This window comes from Pholis gunnellus (assembly GCF_910591455.1).
Source record: "Pholis gunnellus genome assembly, chromosome: 14".
In the NCBI taxonomy this organism is placed as follows: Eukaryota; Metazoa; Chordata; class Actinopteri; order Perciformes; family Pholidae; genus Pholis; species Pholis gunnellus.
In genome coordinates, this window is record NC_136541.1 from 6,065,868 (window position 1) to 6,078,720 (window position 12,853).

Here is a 12,853-nt window from a genome sequence, read left to right on the forward strand (position 1 = left end):
AACAAAAACTCCTGGAAATCCGAAACAGTTTAGTTCTCTCTTTATTGTGCACCAGTTGGTGTCTTAAATTCCAAACAATAAAACCATGACACATTTTTTTTATCTCTGCCCTATAACTTCAAATAAAACTACTGGTATTTTAGTGTTTTATGCTTTGGAATACTTTGTTGTGTATTGTCTCACCCTAAGATCCAGTTTCAACAAGAAATGCATCACATCAACTGCAGGTGGCAGGATGCTCCACAATGCTGTGTCATTGTGACTTTGGACATTCTGTGAGTGCTATTGTGCCAACTGCTATTTATCAGGTTACACTAGTGCGTTTGTGTTGTAAGCGTGACTAAGCCAATCAGCATTAATCACTCATACTGTAAACACAATCAGACCCAATCAGCATCTTTCAGGTTGGTCCTTCCCTCCAAACCAGGTTTGTGGGATGAATGGTGTACTTGAGAAGCTTCCAAAGGATTCACTATCAAAATGAGAACTAGTATTTTTACTTTTCTGTTTTTAGTGTTGACTTTAACTAAGGACATAACATGGATGGGCGGTTTAAACATTGGATCCACGATTCCATCCAGACATTATATTCCAAATTGATTCAACAAAATGAATGTACTGTAATGTGTATTTGTCATTCATGATGGAGACTGAGTAAGAACCCCCTAAAGTTAGTCTATTTACCTTTGGCAGTTTGATAAAAGCTGCTTTGTCGCCCTCTTGTTGTCATGTAGGACGCTGCCCAATAGTACAGGTTTGACTATTATGTTCCCATATGATAAATACTATTACACTCACACTTTACTAATGGATTTTGGACACTTGTTTGCCTCGAGGTATTTTTCTTTCAACAAATTTTTCCTTTGCAGAGGTTTCTGGAAAAAAACAAGACAAATTTGATTTAACTTTTGATCTGTGCTTATGATAAAGATATTCAAAACAGCAAAACCGAATGTAAGTTACCATCACATATTAAATGCTGGAAAACACTTGTGTAAGTATAGCAAGGCATGCTTCTCCAATCAGCCAACATGTATTTCCAGTTGCTGTTAATTGTTTGCTACTTAATTGTCATTTACCGTCATTTTTCTAAAACTATTATACACATAAGTTACAGTACAGTACATTCGTAAACCACTGACTGACAGCACACTCGCAGTTCTTCAATTTAAGTGACTGACTTGTAGAACAATTCGACACGTGCTGAAAAACATTGAACTCTCATTACAGACCAGTGCACTGGTCGTGACTGTGATCCCAAAGGGCTACATTCGTACTCTCGCGAGATCTTATATCAAGTCTCGGGAGTGCCGTTTCTATGGATACAGTAGCGTCGCAATCAGTGAGGAAGCTGCCGCACAGTCTCTTCTACGTTACAAAACCATGCGGTGCAAAAACAGCCTCTAATTTGTTTACGACGGTGGTACTTGGATAAATGACTTGGTGAGCTACTTCCTCTAAATACAACCTTAATTTATATGCTATTTAATAGATTATATTAGTAGTGGTGGAGCTACGATTGACACGCTGGTTAAGCTAACTTAAGGGTTATTTTCATTCAGTTAAAACAAAGAAGTGCAGAAGAAATAGTTGTCATTCAACTAAAGCAGCCTTCAAATCCAGGGGAATCTCCATGTATCCATTATCTTACTATAAATAAAATCCCCACACAATATTTAGTCACAATATTGACTTCCTGTGTCATTTTTTTACTTTCATAAGTTGATCTGTGTTCCTTATGCTACAAACCGTAGATCATGGAGCATGACGATGAACTGAGTGACTTGCGGCTTCAATTCCAAGCGCTACAAAAACAGCAGGAGAAAAGAAAACTGGATAGAAAAAAGAAGAAAGAACCAGATCGGCTTGATGTCAGTGTTGGCCAGGATGATTTGGATCTTTCTCATCAAGGTATTCAGGCAGACAATCTCGAACACAGGTGAGTCTTACAAAGGCTAACATATATATTGTTCAGCTTTAATTGTTTTTATGCTTTATTAATCAAACAAAAGATATAAATAAGCAAACATTCTCTGGAAATGTAATAATCATGTTTTGGACTTTATTGATCAATGCAAGAAATGAATCTATTTAGTGCTAATTTTGTATCACCTCCCTATAGACTTCTCCAGGATGAGAATCAAAATCAGATTTTGCTGGACCAGCTGAGGGAGCTTAAGGACGAAAATGGTCGGCTCTTCAAACTTCTGAGTGAGAAGGATTTTGAAATAAAACACCTGAAGAAGAAAAGAGAAGAAGAGCGGCTGGTTTTAGCAGGTATAAATACCACATCTCTTGCAACCACAGTAACGTTATAGCTACATCACAGCTTCCTCGTGACTTATCCACTCATCCATTTAGGCACATCGGGGTTGGCGGGTGATTACGCAGCCACCAAGATTGTTGAGCTGTCCAAGAAGAATAGAGAGCTAACTGCTGAAACTGAGCGAGAAAAGATCAAATCCAAGCAAAACATCAACAGAGTCAAAGAGCTTGAGAAAGAGGTAACAAAGTTTTGCGTTAGGTGCATCATTTAATTGGATTCGTGGATGGATGTTCATCATTTCAGCACACAGAGGTTCACGATTTGTTTTAAACTATAAACATTTGCTGAAACAAAGATGTCTTGTTCTTTAGCTGCAGGTGGCTTTGGTGCACTCTTCACCGGGGAAAACGTTTGATACAAAGTCACAGAATAAGAGGTCGTCTGAAGACTGTGAGGTAATCTATGATGTGAAAATTCTAAATTCACCTAAATTGTATTTTTATGTCTTATTAGCTTTAATGATGCCAACTCATCCATCTGTTCACAAAAGCAGGAACATCCAGCGGTGAAATCTCTGCAGGAGAAATTAGCTGCCGCCCAGCTGAAAGCGACTGAGTACCGCAACCAGGTCCAATCTGTCAAACAGGAGTTGAAAGTAGCACAGAAGGTAGAATCCTTTTTTTTCCTCCCTCCCTCAAGAATCATCACAGACATCTGTGAACCAAAATATGAACTGCTACTGTCGTTGTAGGTTTTGATCAATGAGATTGGAGAGGACGTCAGCTTTCACCAATTACTAAGCTGCCCTGGGAGTTTCAGAGGTCGCTCTCAGCAGATATTGGCTCTTCAGACGAGGGTAAGCCAAAAATTACAATTTAAGTCATGAAGCGCTCCCCAGATAAGCTGATGAAGTTCGTTAAAAAGGTGCTTAGCAAAGTAACTAAGATAAGATAGCGGACATATAAAACAAACACCTGAATACTCCATGAACAAAACTGGGTATTGTGCGACAGGTGCGGGATCTGGAGCAGCAGCTGAACCTGTCGACTCAGCGAAGACAACCTAGTGTCCTGAGTGAAGAGGAAGAGTTTCTGAGCATGGGGGTCCTTCAGAAAACCCCTCCACAAGACAAGAACCTCAGCTATATCCGCACCATCGAGAAGGAGAAGAGGGAGGCATACGAGGTGTGTATGCAGTGGTTGTAAATGAATCGGACGAAATTAATTTGCTGACGAGGCCCTGCTTTTTGCTCCACAACTGAACAGAGGATCTCAGTGGACTATGAGGCCCTCCTGAAGGACCACGAGGACGTGAAGAAAAAGCTAGACGCGTCTAAAGCCAGGAACAAATCTCTGTCTACCGAGATGAAATCTCTGAAGGGCCAGATCTCCACCCTCCTGGAGAAGGGTAAACATGATGATGAGCTTGTGGATGCTCTGCTGGTAAAGAGAAAAACACGTTATATACTTGGTGTATCTTCTTTTATGTGTACACACGGAAATTGTGTGTATGTGCATATCAATTTTACAGACGCTAGGAGTCACAGACCGCAGAAAGCAGGATCTTCTGTGCGCTCTACTACATTGCTCTCAGCACTAATCGCCTCTTGTACCTCTTGCAGAAGCAGCAGACTCAGATGCAGGAGGTGCTGAGACGGCTCGGCCAGCAGCAGAACGTGCAGAGCAAGGAGACCCAGAGGAGCCCGAGACTGCCGCTGAGCAGTGAGCCTCCGGCGCACAGCGCTCTCATCCAGGAGCTTAAGCGCACAGTTGCTGAAAGAGAGGCTAGGATCAAAGAGCTAGAGCAGGAGATCCAGCAGCTCTCTGTCAAGGTGAAAAAAAAACACACAAAAATAGGCAAAATCATTGAAATGACCTCAACAATAATAATGTTGTATTCGACTTCACAACAGTCAGATTAATGGAAAAGCTGCTTATGCTTATGTCGTTCATATTCTGTGCTTGGCTAAGCCATTAAAGGTGTGTATGCTGCTGTTGCAGGAAGAGGGAGCGGAGAGACAGTCCAGCCTCAAGACAACAATTTGCAGTTCAGGATTCACCCCTGAAGAGGGAGACATTAACAAGAGAATAACATCTTCAGGGTATGTGGGATGATTGTAATCGTGTATGAATATATATGATATTACTTCATGCAGTCAGTGACACATCTTGTCTTTACATCCTAAACTTATCTCCTCTGCCAGCTGTTACAGTAAAACTGGGTTCTAAGGCATCTTGTCCGGCAGAATTAGGGTTAAAAATCCACTCTGGCTATTGCGGGACTTTCTGTGAACGGGTTATTCAATTCGGTTGATGCCTCGCAGTTTTTGCCCGAGATGGATTTCTGTTAGCTTGACTGTCTGTCAACTTTTTTCAGTTCAATTTCTAAATTTGGTCATAAACTGGTGCTGCCTGCTGTGGGGAGCAGTATAGAATTCAAGTAAGTGCACATCAAGCGGCTCTATTTGTACATTTCCTGATGCACTGTTACACATCACTTCATGCACCGCAAAAAATATGTTCAAGTGTTGCATCATTTTGTTCCCAAGGGGCCCAAGTTCTTCAAGATGTCCACACTGTTCAGCTGATGTGAGCGCTCTGATGACCCAGTGTAATGAATATAAAGTCCTCTGCGGGGAGAACGACCGGCTCTTTGAGATGGTTCAAGTCCTACAGACAAAGTAATGTACCCTGAAAACATAGCTTTTTTTTCCTCACATTTTTTGCTCTCAATGTTAAACTGTCAGTGGTACGTGTTTGTTGAAGTACGTGTTTGTTGAAGTGCTATTGATTCTGACAAAATATCAAAACATGTTAGTGCTTCGTACCAGCAGCACATGAACAGCCCTCAAAAGTATAGGGCCCGCTTCGTTCTGCTACCTTTCTCACTGAGGATGGACATTACTGAGATAACAGCACAACATTATCATGCTGTTGTTGGCTCTTGTCTTTATCAAAGATGGTTATGTAGGACTATGTATTGTGTAAATGATCCAAAGCTAGACTCTCTATTTAAAAGACTGCTCGTGAAAGACTGCCACAACAAAAGCAGAACAGAATGCATCATAGTTCCAGAAGTGTCAGCGTCCGTGAGCTGAGAAGTTGTTTGCAGTTCTGTTTAATGATACACACAAGGAGCACTGAACCCTTGAGACGCTATTTCTTTTTCATGTGGAAATTAAAAAAATATATATTTTATGTGCGTCACAGTAATCAAAACGGCCTTTCTAATAAGGTGTTAGGGGATGCTACAATGCTGCACCACTAAAATATTCTATTCATTTGTAGTCCATTGCAAAAACTCATTTTAAGGCCACGCGCGTTTGTTATTTCTTTCTGAGCATTGCAGGGTTGTTTCCACCAGGTCTCTGGGTTCTTTTTATTCATGCATTCAGATATAATCATGGTGCACGGAAACCAAGAGTTAAGTCAGTATAAGAATTAAAATTCGAAACTAAGCGTCAGCAAAGTAGCTTTCTACCCTTTTCTTCACTACAAGCACATAACATTACAACATGTCAAATTTAATTATGTCATTAATTAATAATTGTAAAAGTTATATACTGTGAGTTACTTTATAAATTGTACTATTCAGTAAGTAAGTAAGTGAGTTTATACCTTCATTTGTCTATGTCCACCTGAAGTCTCATTAGCCCATCTGTACAGTCAGCATCAAGAGGAATAGTATAATTGTTCAACTAAATTCTAACTGTCGGAGCTTGAATTTTCCAGAAAGAAAGAGATGAACCAGAGGTTTTGGGAGGCAGAACAGAAGTACCAGGAGGGATGCCGCAGGGTAGTGACGGAGCAGCAGGTGGAGAAGACAACATTAGATCCTAAGTGAGGACTTTTGCAAGTAGCAACCGGAGATCTGCCAAGCCAAGGTCAGTGCCAGCGTGATGTGACAATGCCAAGGAAGTTTTCCAATTTCTCTTTCTTTTTGTTGCAATTTTCGGACTAAATTTCACACATCTCTGTCTCGCTTCAGGCTATCACGACTCTGTATCGGAGCATTGTCCCTCGGGGTGGAAGGAGTTGCTGAGCAACGGGAACTAAATAGACAAACTGAAAAGACTGTGCAACAAATCGGTTGTCGTTTGTAAGCATTGCAATTCTAGCTCTGACGACACTGTAGCTGTCTCACCTGAAAACACGCAAGGATTTTGATTTTCACCAGACGACAGAAATACTGATGCTTGGCAATGGTCTATTGCTCATTCCAACCCTCGTGTTTAGGCTGCACAGATATGTTTATGTTGCTCGTGTACGTTGTGTCCCGGCCGGCCACTTAGCTGGAGGAATACAGAGGTGCTGAGGGCATCGCTGAAGAGCACTCTCCACCATGTCCTGCAGCTCTGCAGTGACGTGATGAGACAAGCCAAGCATGTTTTCCTGCAGGCTCTGTGACAGCGCAGACTAGACACTAACCAGGGGAACTGTTTGGTTCCTGCTCAACCTCACGTCCAGCTGAGCCCTACCTTCTCCTGTCAGATGTGACAAACAGCAGCCTGCAGGAAACAGGCTCCCCTCCTCTGCCACACAGACATCATACGGAGAGCTCGCTCTTTTTCCCCATTTGAACCCTCAAAGACAGTTTGTGTTGGTTCCTTGGTGCGTTTCGGGCAACCTCAGTTTAACTGCTTGAGTACAGAGCTCTCCGCTTAACCCTGATGGCATCAGACAAGTGTTCCTACCGATGACAGAAATGTTTGATGCTGATTTTGTCTGCTTGCTGTTTTATAAATGTCAATGTCACATTTGGTTAAATCTATGTATGTATTTTCCTCTGCTGGTAACCTTACGTGCATTTCAGGTTAAGAGAGCAACAATGTCTGTTTTTAAAGTATTTCTTGTAAGCTAATGAAACATCCAATTCAATCAATGAAAGGGGAACCACATCTCCACCACATGTTTGGAATATGTTTACATTCATGGCTATGACCTTTTCTTAGAGTTTTGAATTTGATTTGGCTCCGGATGGCTACATAAATGTGTGACAGGCCAAGCCAAATAGTAAACACCAAAGTTAAGTTCCCAAAAAACTATAACCATCCTTTCAAATATTACTGCTAATCATTTCTGACTTGAAACCAGCTGTGTGGGAATAGTGGTTGAAAATGAATGCGGGCTCAAGCTGCACAAACTCCCACTGTAGTCCTCCACACAGTCCCCAGAGCATGTCACACGTATGTACAGGATGGAATCTTAGCTCCTTAGTCCAAAGGTTGTCTGGATATACGCAGCCTGGTCGGAGTCTCTGCATTCATACTAACATCCGAGTTATTTTCTTCCAAAGTAGCCAAAAGGATTTTGAGCAGAACCCCCCCCCCCCCCCCCCCCCTCCTCCCTCTCCTCTCCTCTCCCTCCACATCACGCTTAATTTAAAAGCATGGCTGAGTTAGTGTGCTGCTTCAAATACCGCACTATTTCTTCCAGTACCCTGTGGGAGATTGGCAGGTCCCCATTGGACCGAGCGAGAAAGTGCCACAAGACAAAAATATCAGAGTTGGGAAGTGATGAAGAAAGCCTTTATGCTCAGAGTAACAAAAAACAGCCTGTGTTGAATACCTCCTGGATAGAAGGTGAGGTACCCTTTAATGTAGTCCAGCGGGCTGTGTCATTGGAGGAACAGATGAGATATCATACGGCTACCGCACGATTACCAAATATGTATATCGAATGTAGAAATGTGCGTCAGAAAGGGTGTTGATGGAGCGAACGCATGTCATGGTCCCCAACTGCATCCAACTCCAGGGAAAATGTTTAACTTCGTGTAATGTTGTTTTGTTGTCTGCCATAACAAAACTTCACATAAAAAGTCAGTCTTTGTGGGCATGTACAATATTTTCCCAAATGTGTAATCTGAAGCTTTTTTGTGGTAGGTGTTCGGAAGGCCAATATTACAAGCCATTAGCTTTTAAATGGAGCTCGTTGCTGCATGTTCAATATTCATTTTACTGTGTCATTTCAGTGAAAAACCAATGTTGCTGTTGTTGACTTCAGTCATTAAAGAGTGTCATCACTTTCAAATAAATTACGCTTCACCAAACAATTTTAATATGGTTTTATGTAGCTGTATTACGCAGAAAGGTGTAGATTTATTCCAAAATGCCCAATAACCCACCAAACCAAACACAAACTTATGTAAACACAGCATACGTAAACAGCCTCACCTATTTGTCATTCCAGGTTTGAATGACTCCTTTCTCCATCCTTCTCCTCAGAGGTATTCCCTCGTTCTGGACCAATGCTTCCTGCAGACCATTGACTGCATCCAGAAACTAAAGTAAATAGTGGTGCTGTAAACGCAGAGGTTAAAGTTAGCCATCAGTATACGAGGGATCTGTGAACTTAACTCAGGCCAGAAAACGGTTTGTGCCTCTATGAGTCCATTCATCTCCTAGTGCCTCTCATTTACATGTAATGGAAAGAAAATAAACAGCGGTGTGCTAATGTGCTCATTTACAGTAAGTAGAAATAAAGTAATGAGCTGTTATCTTTACTGAGACAGCTGTGAAGCTTCTTTTTTTTACACAATTGAAATGTTGATCAAACTATACAACATGAGTAGAATTGTTGCCTGGTGCAGTCAGGTATCATGTCAACACTGTGTGCTTCTTTTTTTGTCTTTTTGTTCATTTCAGCAAGGTGGCATCACTAGAATGCAGTGTGGTTAGTCATGCACTGCATATCAACCACTTCTAATGTGTTTTCCTGACAGTTTCCTGACCCGTTATTGTCCCGCAATAATGTGGGTATTGTTCTGCAACAGGGTTTTAGTGTGAGCTTAATCTGTTCTATATCTATTTAATACAGTACACTTGAAATGCCGTTATGATGACCTCGTGAATAAACCAATAGAACGCAAAGAAACGTGATCTTCCTGCTTCTGAAAGTGACGAACGAAAGAGTAAATAAATACTGTAAATACAATAATGATACAGTAGCATTGTTCTTGTAGAGACTGTGTTGTCTAGTTGAATCAGACATTAGACAAAAAATACAAGAATGTATTCTGGTGGTGACGTTACTTGAATATTCTAGCTGTATTTTTTTCTCCTGAGAGACTTTGTTAGACAACAGTTCAAAGTGCATCGCTGTAGTAACAGAGCTGGGACTCTTGACTCTACAATTTAATTGCTTTCCGGAAAATCGAAAATAATCAAGTTTCTTCAGGAAATCCTCCATCTCACATCTGATGACATTTGTGGCAAAAATAATTAAATAAAAAGGCAGCTTTGTTTGAATCCAACATCTCTGTCAAAGACAACAGACATACATTGTTTACATTTTGTCGAACAGTAGTTATTTGTGGCACAACTATTCCAGAGCTTGAATCATTTGTTGTGTCATGTGTGTCCATCATCACCGGTGTTGGACATCCTTTTATGTCTCAGCAACCGTGAGTGCAAGTCCCCGGAAGAACACAGTTGTTTTATCAAGTCCCTTAACACGTGCTGACACAATGGCTTTCACGCTCACAAATATGATCACTGCCAGTGGAATCGCCTTCCTCCTGGAGATGTGTGCATGAGCACTGCTGATCACAGGCTGCTGTTTTTTTGTTTTACCTTAATTTGATAGTTCACAGTACAGAGAGACAGAAATAATTGGGAGCGACAAAAAGGAATGACATCCCACCTGAGCCACCTCGAAGCCCCAGGAGGCTGACAGAGAAATGTCTGCTCATACTTGATGAATATTAATGCGTGAACCTTTGTCTTGACACAACAATCTCATACTTAATGGGTGCTCATTTTGTCTGCACAGGCTCACATACTGTCTTCACGTAGAGCGCTAATTATGGTGATATGCAACCATATATTATCAGACCCAAACAGAAAAGTTCACTCGGTAGAGCGCAGATCTCCGTCAGGTGTGTCTGCAACGACCACTGCTGTAATGTTTGGTTGAATGAATACAAACCACAAACGTGTGGTGTCAAATGTGTTTTTCAAGCGCACGTCTTCAAGCTCTTCTCTCAATCACGAGAGGTCCTTAAGGATACGGTCATAAATGAGCACCAACATTAATAATGGGTCCTCTAGGTCGTCTCGGTCCAATAGTGTGCGAGATTGACCATGGATGGACAGATGCACGTACGCGCACACAGGATCACATCATATCCTGCAGGCTAAGCCTGGTCGGAGATAAGATGCTCAGGTATTTCAAGATGTTTTGAAGCTTTCCAGACAACCCTAAATGAGTTACATTATTATAACACAGTCCCACTCAATTTAGAAATGTACATATGGTTTGTTTATTTCTGTCAGCTGCTGCATCCTGAACACGCTGTTAGCTGTTTCTGCCTATTTATGTTATATAACTGATTCCTGACACTAAAGATAGTCTGCAATTCTGCTTAATATACCACGCATGTCCAGGCCCTAAGCTCTACCACCTTAATTGTCTTCTACCCACTGATACCAGACATTAATGGCTCCAAGTGTGTTTTTTCTATCAAACAGAATCTAGCTCATCAGACGGCCATAGGACCAACATATCAAACACTCAATGTTAGTAATACAGGGAGTCAAAAGGCATCCAGTGGTACAATCAGACAAGTGATTTCACGTTCCGTGTTTGATGCCTGAAGATGTCCTTTCTTCACCAACACATAAAGAAGAATAACAAGAGAGATAATTCTGTTTAGTTTAGATTTAAGCATGCATCCATCTTTCTAATAGAATTTATTCAAACAAAAATAGTGTAGTGTCTGCAGCATATTTCTTTTAGCTGCATGGGTTCCTTATTATCAGGCTGCTCTAATAGGTCTCTTAAATCTCTCCAGTTGATTAGAATGCTGCAGCACGTGAACTAAGAAAAACTAAGAAAAGAGATCATATTACTCCTGTATTAGCTTCTCTGCACTGGCTCCCTGTAAAATCAAGAATATCATCACGTCTCCTCACCTGTAGGAGCCATTAGTTATGTCTGTGTATTGTATCTGTTTGTATTGGGAGCCTCCCTCGGGTTGACCACGGGTGGCAGTGTGGATTAGTGTGGCAGGTGATTGGTATATGGGGCACAGGTGCAACAGACAGGCTAATGATGCATGGGTGAAGGGGAGATCACACGGTTTTTACCGCACGCAAGACACACCAGAGGGAGACCAGGAAGATAACGTAAATTCTAATTAAACGGGAACCTCACCCAAAAGTGTAAGAGCCTGGAATCTCTTTATTGAGGCGAGTAAAGAACACGATCTTCTCCCGCACACAGCCGAGTGGCTAGTTGCTGGAATTAGTCACTATATCATCTGCAAAGCCCTAATTGGTCAGGCACCATCATATCTTAAGGAGCTTATAGTACCATATTACCCTTCTAGAGAGCAGCGCTCCCTAAATTCAGGATTACTTGTGGTTCCTAGAGTCTTAAAAAGTAGGATGGGAGCCAGAGCCTTCAGTTATCAAGCTCCTCTTCTGTGGAACCAGATTCCCGTTTCAGTCCGGGGGGCAGACACACTCACCACTCTAAAGAGTAGGCTTAAGACTTTCCTTTTTGATAACGCTTATAATAGTTAACACTGGCTCAGGTTTGCCTTGGACCAGCCCCTAGATAAGCTGCTATAGGCCTAGACTGCCGGGGGACTTCCTTGGATACACTGAGCCCCTCTCTCCTCTACTCTCTCTCCTTCTGTATGAATCCATGTCCTATTAATGCACGTAACTAACTTTGCTTCTTCCCCGGAGTCTTTGTGCTTTCTCGCCTCACAAGTTTTCGTGAATCGTGGTCAAATCTGGGCTATGGTCCTGCCTCTTGCTGTGGTCCTGCCTGACACCCACTGCTACTATCATTATTAGTCATAGTCACATTGCTTGTTATTGCTGATACCATTACTGCTTTTGTTATCATTGTTATTCTACTATATCCACTTCTGCTGTTATTATTAGTCGTCGTAATTTTTCCATTATTATTCTGCTTGCTACTCTCATTATATGAATAATTTCTGTGGTATGCATTGAATGTGTTGTAACTCTGTTATGTTATTCTGTACACATGACATCTATTGCACTTCTGTCCATCCGAGAGGGATCCCTCCTCTGTTGTTCTCCCTAAGGTTTCTTCCTTTTTTTCTCCCTGTCAAAGGGTTTTTCCTGCACCGATGTGAGGGTCCCGGGACAGAAGATGTCGCATGTGTACAGATTGTAAAGCCCTCTGAGGCAAATTTGTGATTTTGGGCTATACAAAATAAATTTAATTTATTTTAATTTAAATTGTATAGTTGTAGTTCTATTTTTTTAAATTATGTTTGCAGTGTTTTTTCTGAATATTTTATTCAAAAGAATAATCTTCTTCATTGTTTCTTGTGTTTTATCTATTGTTTGTTTTTTCTTAATCGTCAGTATGCTTAACTCTCGTAGCCACTATACATTTTCCCGCACAGTAGGAATCATGAGGATAGAAAAGTGATGCACTCACTCAATAATTAAATACAGACATGTAATAATAATTATCAATGGGTGAAAAGCCAATCACTGGGAGCTGCAGTATTTACGACTATAGGGCTGAGGACAAAGGTTCTCATTACCACCAAAACCCCAGAGGATGAGGCAACATTTCATACAAATCATCATGAGGGAAGTCA

General features: G+C 41.3%; 1 protein-coding gene across 1 annotated transcript; it reads left to right on the plus strand.

Moving 5' to 3' along the window:
* Positions 1-1,757: 1,757 nt before the first annotated feature.
* On the plus strand, positions 1,758-6,109 carry ccdc13 (coiled-coil domain containing 13; the record flags this gene model as incomplete). Its single annotated transcript, XM_079172938.1, has 13 exons — positions 1,758-1,939; positions 2,123-2,277; positions 2,362-2,504; positions 2,638-2,721; positions 2,817-2,933; positions 3,018-3,122; positions 3,280-3,450; positions 3,532-3,708; positions 3,888-4,091; positions 4,183-4,367; positions 4,643-4,705; positions 4,815-4,946; positions 5,998-6,109. 13 exons carry the CDS (start codon positions 1,758-1,760, stop codon positions 6,107-6,109), a joined length of 1,830 nt encoding a protein of 609 aa, XP_079029064.1.
* Positions 6,110-12,853: the final 6,744 nt, after the last annotated feature.